We start from the raw sequence: 23,401 nt of genomic DNA on the forward strand, positions 1-23,401 counted from the left end.
GGGGGGAAAGCAAGTAAAGCATTCTTGTTGCGACAAGCCAGGAACATAGAAATATGTAAGCTGAGGATGTAGCTCAGTGGTAGAGCTCTTGCCTTGCATACACAGAGTCCTGGGTTCAATCCCTAGGACCACAGAAAGAAAGATGTGTAGAAAGTTGTGAACCCTCACCCCACCTGAGGAATCAGAGGTGACAGGGACAGAGCTCAACATGTTCATCTATTCTTCTGTCAACAAACACAGGAGCACTGGAGTTTTCTTCCTGTCTTTCCTCTTTCAAAACATCAACATTTGCCAGGGATGTAGCTCAGTGGCACAAGCGCCTGCCTGGCTAGTCCAAGGTCCTGAGTTCGATTCCTGGTACCAAAAAAAAAAAAAAAAATCAAAACATCAATATGAGATTCTCCCCACATGTGCGTTATCCTGGTTAATTTGTTCTTTTGTTTTTGTGTTTTGTGGTAGTGGAGATTAAACCCAGGACCTTCACACTGGGCTACATCCCCAGATGTTTTTTGTTTGTTGGGTTTTCTTTGGAGGGGGATTGTTTTGGTCTGGTTTTTGTTTTTTGAGACAGGGCTCACTGTCTATTCCTGGCTGGGCTGTAACTCACTCTGTGGCCCAGGCTGGCCTCTACGTCATGTCAACCCTCCTTCTTCAGACTTCCAAGTGCTGGGATTACAGGTGTGTGCCACCACACCCCGCCCAGCCTTTTAAAAACCTTTTTTAAAAATTTCCATACAGGGTCTCACTAAATTGCCCAGGTGGAACTGAAACTTGTAATCCTCCTGCCTTGGTGCTGGGATTGGTGGTAAGCACCACCACGCCTGGCTTTGGAGAGTCTTACCCACGGTACAACTTGACAAGGGTTCTACCCTCAACCACTTCAGTTCTTATTTTAAAGCATGCGGTATCCTACAGCATGCAGTACAGATATACCTTGTTCCGACTTCTGTTAAAGAATGTTGGGTTTGTGTTCAACATTTTGATTTTGTTTGGTTCTGTGTTTACTATTAATTCTGACATCTTTACTTTAAACAGCTTGACTTCTAAAAGTGGGGCCACCAAGCACAGCATCTGCTAAGCTTGCATTTCAGTAACTCCTTCCCGGTTTGCCTTTCATACTGTCCAGTGGGCCATGGAGCCTGTCCTCACCACGATGTATGTTCTCAATCTTTCAAATTTCTGACAACGTGCTGACTTTGGAAAATTATCCCGTTGCTGCTTGGGCTGCCTCACCCTGACTCCCAGGGCAAGACAGCATGCTTCATGGGCGTTGGTGATTTGCATTCTCCTCTTTGTAAATGGCTCCTCTGTAGCCAAGATGGGATAGTACCCACAACTAGTCCCCAGCCAGACACCTGTGCTTCTGTTATATCTGTAGTGGAGGCTGGAAGACTGAAAACTACCTTCCCCAGAGCTCCCGACCAGCTAGGTTCCAGCAAGGCCTGTGGGTGGGTAGTTCTTGTGGGAGAATTCAGGCTGGGGACACGGGGGTGGGGACATAAGCCACTGGCTTCTGGCAGCAGCAGCACTGGAGGATGTGGACTCCCAGGCCCTGGGGCATCAATTGGACCCCAGTCTGGTGGGCGGTGGGCCACACCCTGCCTCCCCTTACTCCCCTCACCCTTTCCCTGGTTCCCTCATGAAAGTCCCTCTTTTGAAGTACTGAGGTAGTGTTTGCTCTCCTGGCTGAACACACGCTGACATGTAGCCTCTACTCGAAAAAAAAATTTTTTTAGTGAGACAGGGTCTCGCTAGGTAGTTCACGCTAGCTTTGAACTCACTATGTAGCCCAAACTGGCCTTGAAGTCACAGTAAGCCTCCTGCTTCAGCCTTCACAGTGCTGAGATTATAGGTGTCTGCCACTACGCTCGGCTCTATTTAAAATTTTTATAGTTTCCCTGCACTATTTTTTTTGTTTTTTTCATTTCTGTGATTCTTGTTTTGGTTTGGTTTGATTTGGATTTGTAATGCTGAGAATTGAGCCCAGGGCCTTCCCACTGAGCTACATCCCCAGGCCTCTTGTGAGACAGGGTCTCACTGAGTTGCTACATTGACCACGCTGGGCTCAAACTGTCAATTCTCCTGCCTCAGCCTCCCAGCGTGCTGAAATTACAGGTGTGACCCACCATACTCAGCATATGTTGCAGTGTTTTTCCCTTTTTGTCTTTTGATTTTTTCTCATGCTAAACAGAAATATGACATTTTTTCTTCCTAAGGACACATTCCACATTTTACTTACATTTTAAGGCTAATCTCAAAATCACATATCCATATGCTTATTTCCTTTTTTTGAGTTCACCTAAACTTAAATGCCTGGTTTATCAGACAAACACTATAAACAAATATTTATGTACCTATTACATATAGCACGCAGGAACAGCTTTTGACAGAAATTTATCAACCCCCTAACATTATTTTAATTATAAATACAGGTATCAAAATAATCCTGAACATAATTTGATACTACTAGCAGTCAGCACCTATACCACTTCAATAATTAACACAATTTGTAGGCTGGGAATGTAGCTCAGGGGCATAAGTGCTTGCCTGGCAAGAGCAAGGTACTGAGTTTGATTCCTGATACCAAAAAAAAGTGAAATAAGAATTAACATAACTTGTGATAATATTCACTGTACCTGCTGCTTTGAACAATTTCAAACTGTACTTCTTCCACTAAGCAAGATAGATAAAGCATGCAATTCAGTGGCACCTTAGTTCATGAACTTAACTTATTCTACAATTTGGAAAAGATGACCACGTTTGTGTGGGAAAGATGGCCATGGTCATGTTTGTCACCCAGTGCAGAGTTTGTAAACAAAAACAAAAGTTTGCCGGGCCTGGTGGTGCACGCCTGTAATCCCAGCACTTAGGAGGCTGAGGTAGAAGGATTGTTGCAAGTTCGAGACCAGCCTGGGCTACAAAGTGAGCTCAAGGCCAGCTTGAACTGCAGAGCGAGACTCTGTCTCAAAAAGACAAAAAATAAAATAAAATAAAAAACAAAAACAAAAGCTTGCCAAATGCCTCTGTTTATGAACCAAATTGTTTGCAAACAAAAGCGTTCCTGAATCAATGTACCATTGCATTTTTTTATTTTACAGCATTTTTTTTTTGTCTTTTTGAGATGGTCTCACTACGCAGTTCAGGCTGGACTTGAGCTCACTTTGTAGCCCAGGCTGGTCTCAAATTCCCAAAGATGTTCCTACCTCAGCCTCCCAAGTGCTGGGATTACAGACCTGTGCTGCCATGCCTAGCTACCACTGTATTTTTTTAAAAAATTTTATTAGTATGTGTTTGCAATACATAATAATTGCTTTTATTGTAGGGAATTGGTACATGTACATAACACGTCTCAGTTCTCTTTTTTTCCCCTTCCTTCTACCCTCCCCCATGATAAAGCATAGCATTTCTGTTTTCCTTCTTGAGATTTTACCTTTCAGAAACACACATTTCCACTGCCATCTGACACTTCTTGCCATGCTTTCATCTTGTAAACCTAGGTTCTGTTGGGAGAACTCCAGGTTTATGTTTATCTTTTTTGTTTTTGTTTTTGTTTTTCTCCGGTACCGGGAACTGAACTCACGACCTTGCACTTGCCAGGCAGGCGCTTTTGCCGCTGAGCTAAATCCCCAGCCCCTAGGTTTATGTTTAAATGACAGTGCCTTAAGAGAAAAATTGTGCTGCAGTTTTCCTCTTGTTACCTGAAAATATAATGGATATATATATATATATATATATATATATATATATATATATAATCTATTCTTACAAATGTCCAGCTCACATTCACCAGCTGGAATTTTTTACTTAAGTGTATGGGTGTTTTGCATTGTGATATTTAACTAAGACATTAATGTGAATAGAAGGTTGTTGATTTAAGACAAGGTTCCTGTTTGTTTGTTTGTTCATTGGTTTTGAGACAGGGTCTCACTATGTAGTTTATTTGTTTATTTATTTATTTTTTTTATCTTTTTGAGACAAGGTCTCGCTATGCAGTTCAGGCTGGCCTTGAGCTCACTTTGTAGCCCAGGCTGGTCTCGAACTCACAACGATCCTCTTGCCTCAGCCTCCCTAGTGCTGGGATTATAGGAGTGCGCCACCACATCCGGCCCTCACTATATAGTTTAGATTGGCCTTGGACTCACTATGCAGCCCAAGCTGGCCTCAAAGTCTTGGTAATCTTCCTGTCTCAGCCTCCTGAATGCTGAGATTATAGGCACGCTGATCCCCTCTGTTAGTAGCCCTTGCACTTGCCTACGTAATTTTACGTAGTAAAATTTTCTTTCTTTCTTTCTTTCTTTTTTTTCCATTCCACTCAGATTATTTATTCCATTAATATTAATTTTTGTTACAAATCTGGCTGATGGAGGAGCTCCTGCATATTTAGGCCCACATACTACTTTCAAGCTATACATTCTATTTTCATAATTTTTCTGTGCAGACCGCCTGCTATCATCTTCTGCCACCCAATGCAGCCACTCATATGTCTGGAACTTCATACTTTACTTCCCACATTGTGCCCCTGGGTGCCAGAAATATTAAAATTTTACGTAGTAAAATTTTCTTTCTTTCTTTTTTTTTTTATTTTGTCTTTTTGAGGCAGGGTCTTGCTATGCAGTTCAGGCTGCCTTGAGCTCACTTTGTAGCCCAGGCTGGTCTTGAACTCACAACGATCCTCCTGTCTCAGCCTCCCAAGTGCTGGGATCACAGGTGAGCACCACCACATCCGACCTGTAGTAAAATTTTCAAGTTTTTTCCTTTATGGTTCCTGGATTTTCTGTTTTGATATACAATATTCCTTCAACTCTGAGGTTACAAAAATTATCTCCTATTTATTCTAACATCTTTAGTAGTTTACACAGAAATCTTTAAGACACCATTACAGAGAGCTGGCATTTTTATAGAATTACATATTTTTGAGATACATGGTCCATCAAACCACTCAAGTCTGGTTTTGAGTTGTTCAATAAAATTATATCCACCTCATAGATCATGTATACGTCTTATTCAGTGGCTTCCTTGGCACATTTGGGAATGAAAATGTCTCAAATTTCCATTTGTAGGTTTTTTTTTTTTCTGGTACCAGGAATTGAACTCACGACCTTGCACTTGCCAGGCAAGCACTGTGCCACTGAGCTAAATCCCCAGCCCCTTCCATTTGTAGTTTTTGTTCATTTGTTTCTAAGCAGTTGAACTTCACAGTCAGTTAGCTCAGGCTGCCATAGAAAGTGACACAGACTGGGAGGTTTAAACAAATTTATTTCCCAAAGTTATGGATGCTGAAAGTACGAGGTGAAGGTGTAGCAAAAAATGCCTCCCACCCCAGCCAGAATACTTCAGTTTCTGTTAGTTGCCCAGGTAACAGTTCCTGTTACAGTTCCTATTACCTGTTTCCTAGAAATGGCTGGTCACTGTGATACATAGCTGGTCACTCTGATGCATACTGTAAGGACCAATCAGAGACAGCCAAGTATTCTGCTTCTATGTATGTCCCACTTGCACACTCCTTATAAGCCCTAGACCATCAGAGATCAGGGCTTGACATTTTTTTCTTCAGGTCAGTACCCATCGACATTAAACAAATCTGCCTCCCAATCCTAGGTGGCGTTTTTGGTATTTCTATTTGCCATTGCAAAGGTGCCGGCAGATTCAGCTCCTCATGGGGGGTCTTCTTGAATTTGCAGATGGTGGCCTTCTGACGGCCTCCTGTGCTGGGGGGAGAGTGTGCTCTGTTGTTTTGGGAGCTCCAGCCCTGCTACAGAAAGCCCCACCCTAAGCCCCTCCTCTAACACTCACTGCCTTCCAGTCCAAATAGCATCCCAGTGTGTGGTTAGGGATCCAACATGCTGATTTGGGCTGGACACAAACATTTGGTGGGAAACACAGCTTTAAAGTAGCTGTTATACAAGATTCTCTATTTCTAATAGTTTTGTTAGGTCCACAGAGACCAGCAGCAAAACCAACAAGATAACAAGCTGTGAGAAAATTTAAAGTGAAAGTTTTATTGCCTCCAGAGACTGGAACTCTGGTTCATGAATCCAAGAGTCTGCCCTGAGTCATGGGTGTTTGAGGTTATATACGGGGCTCTGGGCTTAGCAGACATGGGTGAGGGTGATGGGGCAGAAAAGGACACAGCAGGGTCACCTGATAGGTTGTGCTAAATTCCATTTTCCTAAGTTAAGTTTTCATTTTTCTGAAATGGCCTCACTTAGTCAAGGTTGAGTTAAATTCTACTTTCCTAAATTAGGGTTTTATCTCTCAGAAATGATGTGATCCCTCTGCCTGGAAGCAGGGTGTTGCATTCTCTCCTCACAGTTTTCTGGTTAAATTTCTTGGGATAGCCAGGCGTGGTGGCACACACCTATAATCCCAGCACTTGGGAGGCTGAGGCAGGAGGATCATTTTGAGTTTGAGACAAGCCTAGGCTACAAAGTGAGCTCAAGGCCAAGCTGAACTGCATAGCGAGACCCTGTCTCAAAAAAAATTTCTTTTCTTGGGATTTCAGATTACACAGTTCTGTCATCTGAATATAAAGATAATGTTACCTCTCTCCTCCAGTATTTTAGTGTCCTGTGTTATTTCCTTAACTAGGAAATGGAAAATAACTTGGAGGAAAAGTGGTAATAGGTCATCCATAGCTCCTTCCAAAACTAACGCTACTTGGTGGTGCACGCCTGTAGTCCCAGCACTTAGGAGGCTGAGGCAAGAGGATCACTGGAGTTCAAGGCCAGCCTGGGCTACGTAGTGAATTCAAGGCCAGCCTAATCTGCATAGCAAAACTCTGCCTCAAAATGACAAAAGAAAACACACAATATATTTTGATAAGCCAACTAGTTCCAGAAGACCTGGTTAGCAAACAACACCCAACCCCCAGGGCTCACTGGGCCTCCCCTTTCTAATTCTTTGAACTGATTTTTGGGGGGTTTTTTTGTTTTTGTTTTTTGGGTTTGTTTGGTTTTTTTGTCTTTTTCAGACAGGGTTTCACTAGGCAGTTCAGGCTGGCCTTGAGCCACTTTGTAGCCCAGGCTGGTCTGGAACTCACAATGATCCTCCTGCTTCAGCCTCCCGAGTGCTGGGATTACAGGCATGTGCCATCACACCTGGCCGATTATTTGGTATTTAATTCTTTTTTTTTTTTTTTTTTTTTGGTACCGGGAATTGAACTCAGGACCTTGCACTTGCCAGGCAGGCGCTTATGCCACTGAGCTATATCTTCGGCCCCTTGGTAATTAATTCTACAACATTATTCACCTTACTTCTCTTCCTTTTAGAATGTTTTGTTTTGCTTTGCATTGCTGGGGATTAAACCCAGGCCCTGGAGTTCTCATATGATAGTCAAGTGCTCTACCACTAAGCCATATCTCAGGCCTGGAAAGCTTTTTTCTTTTTTTCTTTTTTTTGGTCTTTTTGAGACAGAGTCTCGCTATGCAGTTCAAGCTGGTCTTGAGTTTACTTTGTAGCCCAGGCTGGCCTTCAGTTTACATCCTCCTGTCTCAGCCTCCTGAGTGCTGGGATTACAAGTGTGCACCACTGCGCCCAGCTTGCCTCTCCACTCCTAACAGAGCCATGTTATAACTGTTCAGACATACAGCTGCCGGATATGGTGACACACACGTGAAATCCCAGCACTCAGAAGCTGAGGCAGGAGAATGGCCACAAGTTGAAGACCAGCCTGGGCTACATAGTGAGTTCAAGGCCAGCCTGCACTACATAGCAAGACCCTGTCTCAAGAAATAAAAAACAAAACAATATAGTATACAGCCAACTCAAGAAATAATCAACTGTTACTCTTTTTTGTTGTGTTTTGTTTTTATCGGTGCTTGGGGTCAAATCTGGGGTCTTGTATACGCTGGACAAGAGCCATACCCCGAAACCACACCCAAGCTATAATGGCCACTGTCTGTTTCTTTCACACCATCTCATTTTCCCTGGAGCTCACAACCGTCTTACTCTGTCATCATTGCACTCTTTGGTGTATACTTGGCACAGTTCAGTCCCAAGTGCTCTGCTGACTGAGGATATCAGTGCATTCAGACACACTAGGTAGTCTCTCCGTTTACCTTCCTGGGCTTTTCTGACCTGCAGCCCACCAGCCTGGCTGCCCCCAGCTCCTGGGGACTCTGTTGGGTAGGACCGCTGGTCGTGCCTCTAAGTCTTCCTTGCCCATGGTTACAGCCATTCAGTGTGCTGGCATGGTTCACATGGCTGTCTCTTCCCACGCTCAGAGTGATGACCCCGAGGAGACCAGCAAACTCTGAGAAACAGGGCTTCCCCCACTGAGACATGGCTGCTAAAAGCTATAGACTATCACTGATTTTTTTTTTTTTTCCGGTACCGGAAATCTCACTCATGACCTCTCACCTGCCAGGCAGGCGCTGTGCTGCGAGCTAAACCTCCAGCCCCGACTATCACTGATTTAATCCCTCTCTTTGTTGGTCTTCAACAGTAGCTTCCTGATCCAGTAGAAAAGGAGACTGTTGAGGTCACATCCCATACCTGAAAGTGATCTTATTCTACGCTCCAATCTGATTTTTACCTGAGTCTAGAATTTCCAACCTCCCAGTGGCCCCTGCCTGCTGAACCAAGAAGTCCTGCAGAACTGCTGAGAGAGGACTGTTTAAGCACTGGACATTATTTTGATCACACACACTTGCTGAAATACACTAATGATCCCTTCTGTATACACAGGTCAGTCTGAAACACTGAGAGGGTCTGGGTCCCTGTTTGCTATACCAGCCGGTGGCAGGTATGCCAGATAACCTGTGCTGAAGTCCCCACACTTGCACTCACCGTGAACTTACAAGCCGATGGCCAGGTTCAGAGCCCACAGGAAAGACAGACAAGATGGAGGGAGCTTTGGCTATCTCGCCATTGTTGGAAGAGGCAACTGAGAACAGGTGGGGATCCACCTCGCAGAAGGCTGGAGCACCTGCAGGGAAGCAGATGCCTGAGGGCCCCAAAAGGCCACCAGGGAATGAAAAGTCCTGGTCAGATTTGGAGTGGCTGGCAGGGGCATGACGACAGGGATATCGCTGGCGCGGGGAGGGAGGCGCTGCAGATGGTGCAGGCCAAGGAGCTTAGCTTACAGGATTTAGATTTGAGGATGACAAGGCCAAAGTGTGGGTGCATGGAGGGGTTGTACTGAACATTAAACCCCCAGCTCAGCAAAGGCCGGCAGTGAAAGAGGACTGCGGTCACTGCCTGCAACCCGTCTTCCTCCCTGCAAAGGGCATGCTCGCAGATAAGCAGACCCACATGAAACCTGAGCGCCCAGAGTCGCCATAACCCAGAGGTTGATGAAAGCGCCCGCAGAGACATGGTGCAGGGCGGGTCTCAGGGAGCGCGGGTTCTGGACAAAGTCCAGTTCTACAAGCAGGTGTGGGAGGCAAGCCCGTTCTCAAAGTAAGTTCTGCAGGTGCTGTAAATAGGTTCTGGAACCAGGCTGTTTGGAAGCGGGTCATGGAAGACGAGACCCGCGGACAGGCGCCCTGGCACAGCCCCCGCTCTGCCCCGCAGGGAAGAAAGCAGGCATTGTTTAAGAACTCCCACAGCACTACTCTCTAACCTTTTAAAAACCCCATTGTAAACAAGGGGAATGTCCCGCTGCCAGGGTAACGGAATAAAGCCCCCGAGTCCCGGCAGAGTTGTGACTACGCCCGCCCGGGTCTCCGCCCCTCTTCTAAATTCTCTTAACTAACTTACCCTCCAGTCTAGCTGTAGCCGGCGCACATGCGCACAGCGCTCAGCGCCTGGGCCGCAGTTGCCAGGGGTTACTGGACCCTCAACACCCCGGGGAGGGCGGGGATACCGCCTGGAGCACGCCTTCTTTGAGCTCTAATTGGTACATATTGCTGTCCGTCGAGCCAGCTACCACCGCCGATTGGACATCAGTTTTTCAGCGGGGACCCACCGCCCAACAGCACCGGGCTGCTGCTAGCCGCTAGAAGCTCTTAGCCTGCGACCAGTGCGGACAGAGGAGGAGCTGCGGATACGGTCGCGAGCTGCCCACCCGGGCGTCCTGGGGACTTCATTCACGCAGCGTCGCGGGGGTGGCTTTTAGGAGGCCGATGATGATCCTCGAGGAGAGGCCAGACGCCCAGGACGACGGCGAGGACAACGCGCGGCTGCAGGCGGCTGGCAGCGTCCTCCAGGTGGGTTGCCGGGGAGGGTTGCAGGCCCCGGCCTCCTGCCCTGTGGTCGGAGGTGCGTCCCGGCGCGCGGGCCTTTCTGGCCGCGCCCTCCCTTGCCCTACTCGACCCTGCACTGGGGAAAACTGAGGCTCCAAGGGGACTCCAAAGCCTGTGTCCCTTCTCCAGGCTTCTCTCTGTCCCTTTTAGGGGTCCAAAGCGGGGAGGAGAGGAAACTTCCAGGAGTTTGTGGGAGCCGAGGTCTGGGTTGACATTTCCCTGAACCCCGGCACCAAGTGTGGGTTCTGGGCAGTGACAGCTTCTCCACCTAAGCTTGTGTTTGTTTCTGGCACCTGTAAAGCTTCCTTCCTAGTTTTGCCCTGCGTACCTGCTCCAGGGTGTCCGTTTGATGTAGCTTTACCAGCAGGTAGCTTGAGCCTCCGAGACATCCTCTCTGGGCAGTTTGTCTATGTGACACTTTCCTCAGCTTCTACCCCCTCCGAAGTCCCTAACCCCGGGCTTGATTGTTACCTGTTTTCCAGGAGCACTAGGGAAGTGAAGGTGCATGGGAGACACATTCTGTTTCGTCTGTGCCTGGAAAGGCCTTCTCTGCAGCCCAGGCCTGGGTGTTGGGGGTCAGTGAGAGGTGCCCCAGCGTTGGTCCCACACACACAAGGGCTGCTAGGCAGAAAGACTCCTGTTGCTAGTCCCAGGCATCTGCCATGGCACTGCCCTCTTTTCTTCTAGGTGTCAGACTACACATTGTACCTCACTGCTTCCATTCACCTTTTGCATACCTGGGGTGCAGGCCTGGGGAGGGAAGAGAGAGGCATCACTTGGGCTGCCCAGGCCTGTGATGCAGGCCAGACCCTCAAAGAACTTTTCCCTGCCCGCCTCCCAGCATGCCAGATGGCGTAGCAATTAGACACTGGAGAGAGGGAAGCGACCTGTCCCCTGCCCTCCCTCACAGGGTGGCCATGCCTGAAGGTGGCCTTTGGAGTGAATACATGTTGCCTTGGGTAGAAAGAATGTTTGGGGGGTTGCACAAACAAGATGCACCAGAAGTCTCAGAGGGCCGACTCTTCATGCCGTGGGCTGTGACCAGACTCTTTCTTTGCCGTCTCTTGGCTGCATCTCCTATGGTCATTCTGGAGCGCTGCGTCTGTCTGCACACACTGTCCTGGCGTGACCAGAAGCAGTCAGGGTACTAGGGAGACCTGCGGGAGGCTTCCTTGGGGCCCCAGCCCTGCTCAGGCTTATCCTAAGTCATACCACATAGCCTGGCTGGCCCTACACCTGGAAGGTCTTCCCTGATACCCACTGCTTGGCTGTAGCAAAACCATACTCCCCAGTAGGCATTCAAAGCAGTGATTTTGCTTAGAATTGGGTGGGACAGGACTAGCTAGCTGTTTATGTAAAGGCCACCGCTGGGTCTGCAGCCCCAGTGCACAGGTCTGTGTGACTAGGGTACACCGCAGCAGGAGGGGGCAGGCTGGCATTCAGTGAGTGCCTGGCCCTTGCCCTCCACTTTAGAGCCTACTGAGCAGTGGTGCACCTTAGTGTTCACTGTCTGCCCGGCATGCCATGCGAGCACCTTGCTGGCCTTGGGCTTCTGTTTATCTATCTGAAGAATTGGTTGATGAAGTGGCCCAAAGTTGCTCACCAGGGACATGAAGGGGCCTAGTGATAACATCAAGTTAGTTGACCTCACTAATGCCCTCCCCCAAGGGTTGCAGTATTTCAGAAGCCCCAGCCTTGGGCATTGGCCGGTTGGGAGGACCCCAGCCAGCCCAGGTTATGGGGAAGTACAACCTTGGCCGAGTCCCTCCATTTCCCAAGGAGGTCAAGAGGCCAAGGGGTCAGGGAAGGCCAGGGGCAGAGCAGCAGAGAGGGAAGTGCGGTACTTCTCATCTGCTGTCCAGTACTGCCAGCAGGTCTGCTCAAGGGTCCCCTGCCTGGAGGGACACCAGCATGCTCTGAGTCAGTGATGGTGAACCTTGTAGAGCTTCCAGTGATAACGAACAGCCTTCTACGGTATACATGCTATAGGTTCGCCACCACTGCACTGGGTGCTTGTTACAAACCCACTGGGCCTGGCCCAGGTGTCCAAGTAAACGTAAAAGGAAGCAGGACCTGAGGACACCCTCCCTAACCTGTGACTAGAGTGCGTACCCACTCTGTGGTCCAACTGGCGTGTATGTGGCTTGTAGTCTCTGTGTTCTGGGAGACTCCTTGCAACAATGCCTGTTAGACCCCATTCCCCAAACACTGCTTAGGGGACAGAGGCAGCTGGTGGGTGCTGAGCTTCCACCCTTGTGGGGCCTCCAGGTCCTCTGTGTTCAAGTAAAACCACGGAGGGTAAGAGTCAGGGCTCCCTGAGATAGGTGGGCATTGGCAGGCAGGGTACGCAAGGCCTGGCAGGGGAGGGGCAAGCTTGTCTGTCAGGGTGGGGCCCTCTCTCAGAGAGCTTCCTCAGATGGAGGGAATTGGGAGGCATAGGGATGCCCTGCTCTGTTTTGCTGTTCCCAGGCCTATTGTAGGGTAACTGTCCCCTCGCTTTTCTTAGTCCCAGGGACAGTTCTGGCCACTGCCCTACACCAGGTCCCTGGGTCTGTGGGTGGGGGTGGGAGGTGTTTGTTTTCCTTTTCCCCCATCCCCTTCCGTCCAGGTTGTGGCCAAGTCCCGCCCCTGGGTGGTACACCTTTGTTGCACACCAGAGACCATAACAGGTTCAGTGTTTCCAATAGAGCGAGACAAAAATAGTTACAGTGCAGTTGATAGCACGACGGGGGGCTAGGTAGCCTTTGTTTCCAGAGGGTAGGAGGTTGTCCCAGGAGTGGGTTGGTTCCCCATCATCCATATCTGTCCCCAATGGGCACGTCCCTCTGCCCAGAATGGAAAACTGGGCGTGGGCCACCAGCTTCTGGAGTCTAACCACCCCCACAGGTCCGGCTCTGGCTTGCTTGTCTCACATAGGTTAGGAGGTTACTGGAACACTAAGGATAGGGAGGGCCCAGGGGCTCCTAGTGGCCTTGGCAGTAGCTGCTGACCAGAACCCAAAGTGGGCCTTTGGAAGGAAGGAGTGTTAGGGGCTGGGGATTTAGCTCAGCAGCACAGCACTGCCTGGCAAGCGCAAGGTCGTGAGTTCGATTCCTGGTACAGGAAGAAAAACAAACAAAAAAAAAAGAAGGAAGGAGTATTTAGCTTCTGGTGGTGGACCTCCTCCCTCCCGAGACCCTCAGCCCCGTGGAGGGGAGACTGTGTGGCCTCATCTTGTCTCTTCTGTGCGGGCAGACATGAGGTGCTGTGGGAGAGCAGCGCAGGCCCTGGAGGATAGCTGCTGGGGCAGCCAAGGAGGCAAGGCTGGGGCCTGCTCTGCCCTTCCTCCATCAGTGGGCCCAGATCCCAACAGGAGGCACCCCACCCCACTGCTTTTCCACCCCTGTTTGTCCAGGGTGAGTCCCCTCTCCCTGGTTCTCAGGAACCAGCTGAAGGCTCCTGCCTTCGCATCCCAATCCTTGTGCCTCCTCCTATAGAAAGTCTTTATTGATTGATCTGCCCTTCTTGGAAAGCCAACCTGGGGAAGGGGATCTGGAGCCCTAATTAAAGTGGCCAAAGGCCGGGGCTGGGGATTTAGCTCGGCGGCACAGCACCTGCCTGGCAAGCGCAAGGTCGTGAGTTCGGTTCCTGGTACCAGAAAAAAAAACAAAAAACAGAAAGATGGCCAAAGGCTCAGGAGCCTCCTCTAACAGGTGTAAGGCCCTCCTCAGAGTGCAGTGAGGGGCTGGGACAAACAACAGCCCCTGAGCTGAGACTGTAAGCCCCGCTACAGCACTGCACAGATTAAGCCCTCTGACCACGCCATCAGGAAAGTGACCTTCGAGGCATTGTCTGAGGCTGGTAACTGCCTGTGAGGACACTGCACAGGAAAGGAACCTTCTAGAAGTCCTCCTTGACATCGCCTGGGCTAGTGAGTGACCCAGACCTGGTGAGGCCCTCCGTGGTTTCAGGGGGAGGCTCGGTGACCTCAGGCTGCGCTGGGCCCTGCACCTTCCCTGTCTGGATTGCTGGGACAAAGCCTCAGGTTGTAACTGTGCCCATGGCTGAGGCTGGAGGGCAGGAATAACTCAGATCACCTCCCTCGGGTTAGCCAGGAGGACCCTGGATTCAGCACCTTCCTCTCTACCTCACAGGGCTATGTGCCTGCTGCCCAAGCCGTGCAGCCCACAGCCTGTAGTTGCCCGGTGGCCGTGCTGCCTGGTGCCTGTGACCACTCTACCCCACAAACCCTTGTGGATAGAGCCCTGGAGCCAAGCCCGCCCAGGCTTCCCTGCTGTGGAACCAAGCTCTTGTTGATGTCCCTCACCCTGGACTTTAGTGATAGGCTTCTTGCGTGAGTGGGCTGCAGTCCCCAGAGAGTGAAGCTTACTTAGAGCGGGCTTCTCTGTCGAGGTTCACACCCTGCCTTGAAAGATGGGCCCCGGGACAGGCTCATTTTGGTGGAAAAGTACTTGCCACGCATTCTTCAGGCCTGGGGATGTATCCCCAGCACCATAAATAAAAATTCATCATCACCCATGTTTTAAGAGCCAGTTGCTGTGGTGTGTATGGAATACCAGCTACTTGGGAGGCTGAGGCAGGAGGACTGCTTGGTGCACTATGAGGGTGCTTGGTGAGAGGAAGATGGACTGTGCAGGTTGACATGTGGGCTGGGATGGAGCTCAGTCTGTGACATCTGTGAAGTGTTGAGAGGAGAGTCCCTGTGCTGGCGAGGCCCCCATGTCCCTAGCCAGGCCCACCTCATAGGCTCTAGCCCCTTTCCCTTAGGGCAGCCTGGTCAGGCCTCAGGAGTGGGTATGATGATCTCCTGTGGCATTCCTGCAGGGCTGTGACCCCCTGGCACAGACTCAGCACAGCTGGCTCCAGAGCCAAAGAACCCGGATCTACCAGCAGATCAGCAAGGAGCTGCGGATGCGGACAGGTGCGGAGAACCTCTACAGGTGAGCATTTGAGCCCCCAAGCCCTGGGGGTGGGCATGGCCCATGAGAATGGTAGGACCAAGCTGGTAAACCAGGCAGGCATCTGCTGGTGCTTGGTCTAGAAGGCCTGTCTTAGTTACTTTTCTCATTGCTGAGACACAACATCCAATGCTGCAAGTTAAAGGAGGAAAGGTTTATTTAACTCATAGCTTATAGAGGTTTCAGTCCATAATCTGCTGGCTCCAAAGCAGGGTGGCTTATGGCAGAGGGGCAACCATTCATGGTGGCAGAAGATAGCAAAAGCAGTGAGAGAGGGAGAGGGAAAAGGCACACATCTCTCTCTGTCCCTATTTTGTACATAGGCTCCTCACCCTAAGGCAGCCGTAGCACTCACACCTTTAATCCCAGCACTGGACCATGAATCAATCACAAACTATAGATTCAGCCACCTCTGAAAAGTGCTCCCGCCCCCCCGCCGTGACTACATGAGGCTTTGGGGGAACAGACTATAACAAGGGCGCATGAAGAGGTAGCCTGCTTGGTGCATGCCTGTAATCCCAGCACTCGGGAGGCTGAGGCAGGAGGATCGTTGGTAGTTCGAGGCCAGCCTGGGCTACAAAGTGAGTTCAAGGTCAGCCTGAACTGCATAGCGAGACCCTGTCTCAAAAAGAAAAAAAAAAAAAAAGATGTAGCCTTCCACCCAGGCAGGTCCCACCCAGGTCCTGACGGTCATGCAGTATATTTATCATTCAGCGGAGACTGTGAGACAAACCAAGCTCTGCCCAAGGATCCAAAACTGGAATTCTCTCCGGGAGGCTTGAGCAGTGCATGAGGTGACAGTGTGGCACATGATCAGGCATCCCAAGGCTAGGGAATTGGGGAAGAGTCCTCTGGCTCAGGACCAGCCTCTTTCTTAGAGCACACTGACCATGACAGCCACTCTCCTGAGCAATCTCTGCCTCCAGCCCACTGTCAAGAACCCCCTGGTCCCTCTGTAAGACTCAGAGGAGGAGCTGGCTGCCCCTTATCCAGCAAAGTGTCTGGGAGTTGCCCTGGAGGGCATGTGAGCCAAGGGTAGCCCACGCAGCCACTCTGCATGAGGCAGTGAACTGTAGGGGAAGGACGCAGAAGCGGGAATGGCCCACAGCCTGCCATACACACTCCACAGCACCATCCTCTGGAGGGCGGGCTCTGGAGCGCTGCAGGGCAGGAGGGTCTCAGTGCACCTGGGTCATGAGATCTGCTGTGGACCAGGACTTCTGACCAGCTGTGACCTTCCCCAGAGCAACCAGCAACAACCAGGTCCGAGAGACGGTGGCCCTGGAGCTGAGCTATGTCAACTCCAACCTACAGCTGCTGAAGGAGGAGCTGGAGGGGCTCAGCAGCGTGTTAGACATGGAGCAGCCCAAGGGGTGAGTATGTGAGCGGGGGTGCACGCGTGTGAGGGCTGGGGGAAGCATCCTGGGTCTGGGTCACGGGAGGGCAGGGAGTGGACTCCGCCACTGTGGGAGCACGTCCAGAGCCAATGTTTCTCGTTCTAGTGAAGGTGTCACTGTCCCCATGATCCCCCTGGGGCTGAAAGAGACCAAGGAGCTGGACTGGGCCACATCCTTGAAGGTACACACTGGCCTGTGAGCACTGAGGGACACTGCCCTCCCCTGCGCTTCCCCGGGGCCTGAGGAGAGTTTGGAGGCTTCCTGGTGAGCCAGTCCATTGAACAGAAGAGGAAGCTGAGGCCCGGAGGGAGGAAGGGATGACCCAGGGCTGCCCAGAGACATGGCAGAAGTGGCCAGGGACCAGGTGTCCTGCCCTGGGCAAGCCTCCTTCCTCCTGCTACACTCAGTTCCCACACCCTGGGCTGTGGATCTGTGGGTGGGTTTGGATTTGGACCCTTCCCTAGGATAGGTGTGACAGGACCTGGACATCCTTCTGGAAGCCCCAGGACAACTGCAGGGATCTGGGCACTCCTGCTGAGGGTCCTCCTGGCTCAGGGACACCTGTTTGGAGCCTGTGCTGTGAAAGCTACAGCCTTCCAAGTATACTGGGAGGGCTCAGACCCCAGACAGGGCCATGTCCTGTCTGCCACTGCCTCGCAGAGTCTCGTGGAAGGGAACTTGACCTTGTACCTCAGTGTCTGAGTCTCCAGGTGACAGGTGGCACCTGCCTCTTGGGGCTGTCCTGGGATTAATAAAGGAATGTGTGTAAAGATAGCACCAGCATGAATCCTGGCCCTGGTTCTGTAGGGGTAGGGAGCCCAGAGCCAAGAGGCAGACCCACCCCAACACCTGTCCCAATGTCACCAAACCCCTCCACACACCCAGGCCCTCAGCGCTTCCATCCTTGCTGGGGCAACCAGCTTGCTCCGCGCCTGGACCTTTCCTCCCCAGGGCAAACTGCCAGGCACTGGGTGCCCCAGAGGCCAGCACAGTTCTTCTGCAGGAGCTGATCTCAGGGCACTTTGGAGAGGATGGTGCTACCTATGAGGCAGAGATCATGGAGCTGGAGAGCTTACGGCAGGTAGGTGGGCTGCTCCCAGCCCCACTCTGCCCTTCTGTAGCCCCGGATGGAGATGAGGAAACCAAGGCTTGGATGGTGAAGCTCAGGGTAGATGATTACCTGGTAGGAGTCCCGACCTCAGGGAGACTGCCACACCAGTGTGCATGGAGGGGCCTGGGCCCCACTGGGGGTTCTTTGCTGGCCACGCCTCGTGCCTCTCACCCCACGTACCCTCACCTTGTGCCCTGAAGCCCAGGATGGCATCTGCTTCCACAATGCTCATACCCAGGGGATCCCAGGTGGTGTGTGTGAGTGAGGGGTCTGGGCGGTGGGGCCCAGCCATTCCTGCCCCACAGGCCATGCGGACCCCCAGCCGGGACGAAGCAGGCCTGCAGCTGCTCGAGGCCTACTACAGTCAGCTCTGCTTCCTGGACATGCGCTTCTTCAGCTCTGCTCGGAGCCCTGCCCTGCTCTTCCAGTGGTAGGGGCTGGGGTGGGGGTTCCCTGGGGGCAGGAGGCCTAGGTTCCAGAGAACTGCTCCCAGCCTGATCCCCTCACAGGTACGACTCGCTCACGGGGGTCCCAGCACAGCAGCGCGCCCTGGCCTTTGAGAAGGGCAGCGTGCTGTTCAACATCGGCGCTCTGCACACACAGATCGGGGCGTGTCAGGACCGCTCCCGCCCAGAGGGTGCCCACCACGCCGCCCAGGCCTTCCAAAGGGCTGCTGGTGAGAGCCGCCCGCATCCACACTGGGGCCACCTCTCCTTTCCTGGGGTACAGCTGGGGCAGGCAGCTTGGCCCCCAGCATGAGGAGCTTGGCACACATAGGCCCTTCACATGGGGTCCCTGGGGTGGCCCTGGGTGGCATGGGGAGGCGCTGCCACTGTGAGCACCCACTTTGTCCACAGGAGCCTTCAGCCTCTTGAGGAAGAACTTCTCCCACGCCCCGAGCCCAGACATGAGTGCTGCCTCGCTCTCCACACTGGAGCAGCTCATGGCTGCCCAGGCCCAGGAGTGCATCTTTGAGGGCCTCTCACTGCCAGCCCATGCCACTCCCCACCACTGCCTGGCCCAGGAGGCTGCCCAGGTGAGGCCAGGGAGCCCTGCCCAAAACCCTCAGCAGCCTGGCTGCTCTGTCGTCACGTGTGGGCCCAGAGTAAGGGGTCAGCAGGATACGGGCAGAGCTCAGTCCGGGAGCCGGATCATACCTGTGTTCTGTGTTGATCCTCAAAGCCAGCAGCTGTCCTGGTTCCTAGGGTCCTGAGTCCCTGCCCTGGGGAGGCAGCGCAGTCAGAGTAGAAGTTTAGGTCCCTGGGCACCGGGGTCAGCCTCAGTTTGGAGCACAGGAACTTGGTTTAGGGTAGATAGAGGCTGGGTCCAGGGTGTGAGCAGGCAAGGGCTCCTCAGGGAAGGCGAGAGGTGCCAGTGTGACCACATGCCTGCTGGCAGGTGGCAGCTGAGTACAGGCTTGTGCACCGGGCCATGGCCCAGCCTCCTGTTCAAGACTATGTGCCCCCATCCTGGACCACCCTGGTGCACGTCAAGACCGAGCACTTCCACGCGTTGGCCCACTACCACGCTGCGGTGGCCCTCTGTGACAGCTCCCGTGAGTGCCCCCCTCCCGTGTGCCTGTGGTGTGGACTGAGGGCCTGTGCTCGGCACTCACAGCCTCTCTGACCTGCAGCTGCAGCAGAAGACAAGCTTCCCACGCCTGAGCAGGTCTTGCAGCCCCCGCACTCCCCTGAGCCGCAAGGTCCTCCACTGCCGCAGCAGCCAGAGGAGCGCAGGAAGCTCGGTGAGGCGTTGCAAGGGGAGGGTCCCGGGGGCCCCCATTGTCACTTGGCTTCTGATATCTCTGTAGTACCTGGGCCGGTGGGGGCACACTGGTGGCAGCTCTTACCTGGCCAAGCCCTCCTGGTCTGGCCAGCTTCCCAGCTGCCCCTGTGGCCCATACCCAGCATTGGCTGCACCCCAGGGGGCGGGGCCTGGGACTGGCTTTGTGTGATGGCACTGTGCCCTGTGTATAGCCAAGGCCCACCTGAAACGCGCCATATTGGGCCAGGAAGAGGCGCTGCGGCTACATGCTTCGTGCCGCGTCCTGCGCACAGTGGACCTGCTACAGGCCGTCGTGGCCCAGGCCCTGCGACATTCACTGGCCAAGTACTCGGAGCTTGAACGTGAGGATGACTTCTTTGAGGCTGCCGAAGCCCCCGACATCCAGCGTGAGCAGCCAGGGCCCAGCAGGGTGGGTATACCCCCAGGGTGAGGCCTCAGTCCTGGCCGAGAGAGGTGGGCCGAACCCCTGCAGCCAGTTAAAGGTGCAGTTGCCAGTCAGGTACAGTGGTGCATGCCTGTGATCCCAGCAACTCAGCAGGCTGAGGCAAGAAGATTATAAGTTTGAGGCCAGCCTGGGCAATTTTATGAGACTATGTCTCAAAAATTTTTAAAACTAAGTTTGGGGTATAGCTCAATACCTGAGGCCCTAGGTTAGATTCCCAGTACCAGGAAAAAGATAAAGTAACCAAGGCCATGTCCCTCCAGCCTCAGGAGGACCTGGGAGAGGGTGGGAGCTCCAGCCAGGCTGGGCAGTGTGCCTGCCAGAGACGCTGTGCTTTTCTCCCCTGCTTGGCTCCTGCTCTGGGGAGGCCCACAGACAGGGAGGGCCTGGGACAGCAAGGCAAGAGGCCAGCGGTCCCAGGAAGCGCCAGTGAGCACTGGGGTCCCACCTCCTCCCCTGGGACAGAACTCAAGGGTCTGGGGGTCCATGAGTCCTGGGCTTACTGTGTTCCTCCTTTTCCTCCCACCCTGTCAGCTAAGACCCACCAGAAGCTAGCAGTCAGGCCGTCTAGCCTGTCACAGATGAAAGTGGCTGACATCTTCCACCGGCTGGTGAGCACGCAGCTTGCACCACCCCTCCCTGCGTAGCCAGGCAGTGCTCCCACCTCGGGAGTCTGGACAAGGCCCCCAGTGTTCTTGGGTGGTGGCAAGAACACCTGTCCCTCTCCCCTGGCACCCACTTCATTAGTTCTTATCCTGAGGTGTCCAGGTGGAAGTGGGGTGCTCAGAGCCCTCAGACTGCACCCCAGCCAGGTTCTGACCCCTCCTCTTCCAGGGGCCCCTGTCTGTATTTTCAACCAAGAACCAGTGGCAGTTGGTGGGACCCGTCCACGTGACCCGAGGAGAGGGTGGCTTCGGCTTCACGCTCCAGGGAGACTCACCGGTCCTCATCGCTGCTGTGGTTCCCGGGGGCCAGGCTGCGGTAAGGGCCCCTGGGCCTGAGGCCGAGCCCCGGGCTGCAGCCTTGCATGCTGTCCTGCTGCCTCACTGGTCTGTGTTCCCTGTAGGCAGCTGGCCTGAAGGAAGGGGACTACATCGTGTCAGTGAATGGGCAGCCGTGCAAGTGGTGGAAGCACGCAGAGGTCGTGGCGCAGCTGAGGGCTGTGGGGGAGGCAGGCGTGAGCCTGCAGGTGGTGTCCCTGCTGCCCAGTCCCGAGCCACGTGGCACGGTGAGCCCCTCAGGGCCCCTAACTCCTCGTTGCATCCAAGCCCCGGTCCTTCACTTAGGCACTCCCGAGGCCTCCAAGGGAGGAGCCTGCAGGTTGAGGGCCTTCACTGTGCCCAAGGAAGCTCTTGTCCACCTCAGTGGGACTCTGTCCCTGAACTTGAGGTTTCCAGAGCTCAGTCACCCACAGCAAGCCTGCCACCTCCAAGACAGCTTTGCCTCTCCCAGCTTGACCATTACGGGAGCAGGCCTTGGAGCTGACCATGACCATCTCTGTCCTGGCTGCAGGGAGACCGCCGGCCGGGTCTGCTGGGCCCAGGGGGACTTCTGAAGAGCCAGAGAAAGTGTGGTTTTGAGACACCAGCCCCCATGCACGCCAGCCCCTTGCCCCTCCTTGGCTGGAGCCGCAAGGCCAAGTGGTACAAGACAGGGGGCCGTCTCCAACCCGGCCCTGGTGGGGACTCTGGCACCTGCCCCTGAAGCAGGTGTGCCCTGTGCCCTCCAAGCACCCCGGGGGCCATGAGGGCCAGTGCTTACATGGTTCCAGTGGCCAGGAGTGGCCTGTGCATTCTGTCCCGCACTTTGGATAACCTTCAGGCTACGCCTGCTCTGCTCAAGGTGCCCATTAAAGACTATGGTCAGGCAAGGTGGGTGTGAGCCCAGTGCTGGGGATGGTGGCATTTCACCCATACCGGAAGTACCCCAGTGCCCTCTGGGTGTAGTGCTCAGGCCACCTCTCTGGAAGGTGCTGCCCCCTACACCCGGCCCCTTAACGCCCCTCCCATGCTGTGCGCCACCCACACCCTGCCTCAGGGCCCACTCTGCAAAGGCTGAGCTGCTTGGTGGATGGTGCTCCTGCCAAGCTCCCCTCAACCCTGGCTGGACCCAGCTCACCTCCCTGCTGGCCAGCCCCATGCACAGGGTCCCAGCCAAGGCCTGCCCCATGCAATGTTTTATTTTACCCTCCCTGTTCTTGCCCAAGAGACCCCAGTGTTGAGGTCCTGCGTCTCCTGCACCTGCGGTGCTGCCATACGCATGACCCCAAGGCCGTCGGCAAAAGCACTGTCCCCAGGAGCCCCAAAGAGAGCAAAGAGAAGGGCTTCCTTGGAGGGAGTCCTGAGCTGCACAGAGTGGGACCCACAGGAGGGCCTCTTCTTGGGCTGAGGATGGAGACTGTGCTGACCAGGTATTGTCCCTCTGGCCACCAGGGGGCAGTCACTGCCCACTCATGCGACCATAGGAAGCCTGCGATCTTCCACCAGTCCTGGATCTGGGGAACAGACTCAGGAAAGTAGGGCAGACCCCTCCCTAGTCAGAGACCCCCCTCTTTTATCCAGTCCTTGCACAGGGCTCCCCACCCAGTTAGGCGCAGCCAGCTCTGTGCCCTGGCTCTGGTTCCGTGGTCCAGGCCCTACTGTCCGTTATCCCCTGCCCACTTCGGCATTGACGTCAGGGTCCCAGGGGAGTGAAAGAGTCGGGTGAGAGTGTGTGGGGAAGTGCAGAGGTGAGTGTGGGGTGGGGTGAGAGTGTGAGGTGAGGCGGGACGGGTGAGGAGGGAAGGCCCACAAGTCAGAACCCAGCCACGGCCACGGGTTCCATGCAGCGGGAGGGAAGGGCCCACCAGCCCGAGCCTGGGAATGAGGCTCCAGGTGTACCAGCCTCCCGTGGGCCTCCTGGGAGAATCCCCAGCTCAGCAGATTGGGCCAAGGTCAGGCAGGTCTCCTCGGTGCTTATTAATTTGATGAATAAAACTGTGCATCAAGGAGGCCATTACGTGATAATCAGGCATGACAGGGTTGGTGGGCCCTGTCTGGGAGGGGGGCTTTGCACTCCCACCTCTTGCAGCTTGTCCACACCCGAGGAAGGGACAGCAGCCTAGGAGGACATGAAGTCTGCCTCCTGCATGAGCACACCCTTCCTTCCCACCTGCCAGCCTCTGGCCTCTTACCAAGCCTGGGCCTTCGCTCCTGGGCCCCTGGAGGCTGTGCCTCCCACCTCTTAGGACACCTGTCCCCACTTCAAATGCCTCATGACCTCCAGGTTCCCCGTGTGGCTGCCTCTGCTATCAGGCATTTACCAAGGAGCCTCCCAGGTCAGCAGCTCCCTCGCCTCAGTTGCACGCCTGTGCAGAGGCTGTCGCTGAGACCCAGCTATGGGAGGAAGAGGCTCCCAGGTGGGGGCGCTGGGTGAAGAGTTCCTACCCAGGCAGGGCTGGCCCAGGAGGGTGGCACCCTCACCCTCTGCCTGTCCTGGGGCTGATCACTCTTCAAACAGCAATGAACTTCTCCAGACAAACTCCC

General features: G+C 53.5%; 1 protein-coding gene and 1 long non-coding RNA gene across 3 annotated transcripts in view; one reads left to right on the forward strand and one right to left on the reverse strand.

The window, feature by feature from the left end:
* The window catches only part of LOC106149805, a 16,316-nt gene extending 6,545 nt beyond the window's left edge, over nt 1–9,771 (reverse strand). The window contains exons 1-3 of one of the 2 annotated variants that reach the window (XR_001236217.1): nt 9,700–9,771; nt 8,788–8,944; nt 319–354 (exon numbers count right to left, since the gene is read on the reverse strand). This is a non-coding gene — a long non-coding RNA (uncharacterized LOC106149805). Of the gene's footprint in view, nt 1–318; nt 355–8,787; nt 8,945–9,699 lie in introns of those variants that run through there. The other variant, XR_001236216.1, reaches the window with a different exon arrangement.
* A 135-nt stretch (nt 9,772–9,906) lies between these two features.
* Rhpn1 (rhophilin, Rho GTPase binding protein 1) lies at nt 9,907–22,871 on the forward strand. The gene is made up of 15 exons (XM_005395768.2): nt 9,907–10,148; nt 15,009–15,124; nt 16,387–16,515; nt 16,645–16,720; nt 17,543–17,620; nt 17,956–18,080; nt 18,160–18,326; nt 18,508–18,686; nt 19,049–19,205; nt 19,284–19,394; nt 19,627–19,821; nt 20,412–20,488; nt 20,712–20,858; nt 20,944–21,105; nt 21,390–22,871. Exons 1-15 carry the CDS (start codon nt 10,065–10,067, stop codon nt 21,579–21,581), a joined length of 1,995 nt encoding a protein of 664 aa, XP_005395825.1. The 5' UTR covers nt 9,907–10,064; the 3' UTR covers nt 21,582–22,871.
* The last annotated feature ends 530 nt before the right edge of the window (nt 22,872–23,401 follow it).

This window comes from Chinchilla lanigera, unplaced genomic scaffold (genome assembly GCF_000276665.1).
Source record: "Chinchilla lanigera isolate Chin_1 unplaced genomic scaffold, ChiLan1.0 scaffold00053, whole genome shotgun sequence".
Taxonomy (NCBI): Eukaryota; Metazoa; Chordata; class Mammalia; order Rodentia; family Chinchillidae; genus Chinchilla; species Chinchilla lanigera.

Coding starts and splice junctions, on each gene's coding strand:
- Rhpn1 (XM_005395768.2), top strand. CDS start 10,065: ATGATGATCCTCGAGGAGAGGCCAGACGCCCAGGACGACGGCGAGGAC. Junction 16,516..16,644: donor GACATGGAGCAGCCCAAGGG/GTGAGTATGTGA, acceptor TTCTCGTTCTAG/TGAAGGTGTCACTGTCCCCA. Junction 20,489..20,711: donor CTGACATCTTCCACCGGCTG/GTGAGCACGCAG, acceptor CTCCTCTTCCAG/GGGCCCCTGTCTGTATTTTC.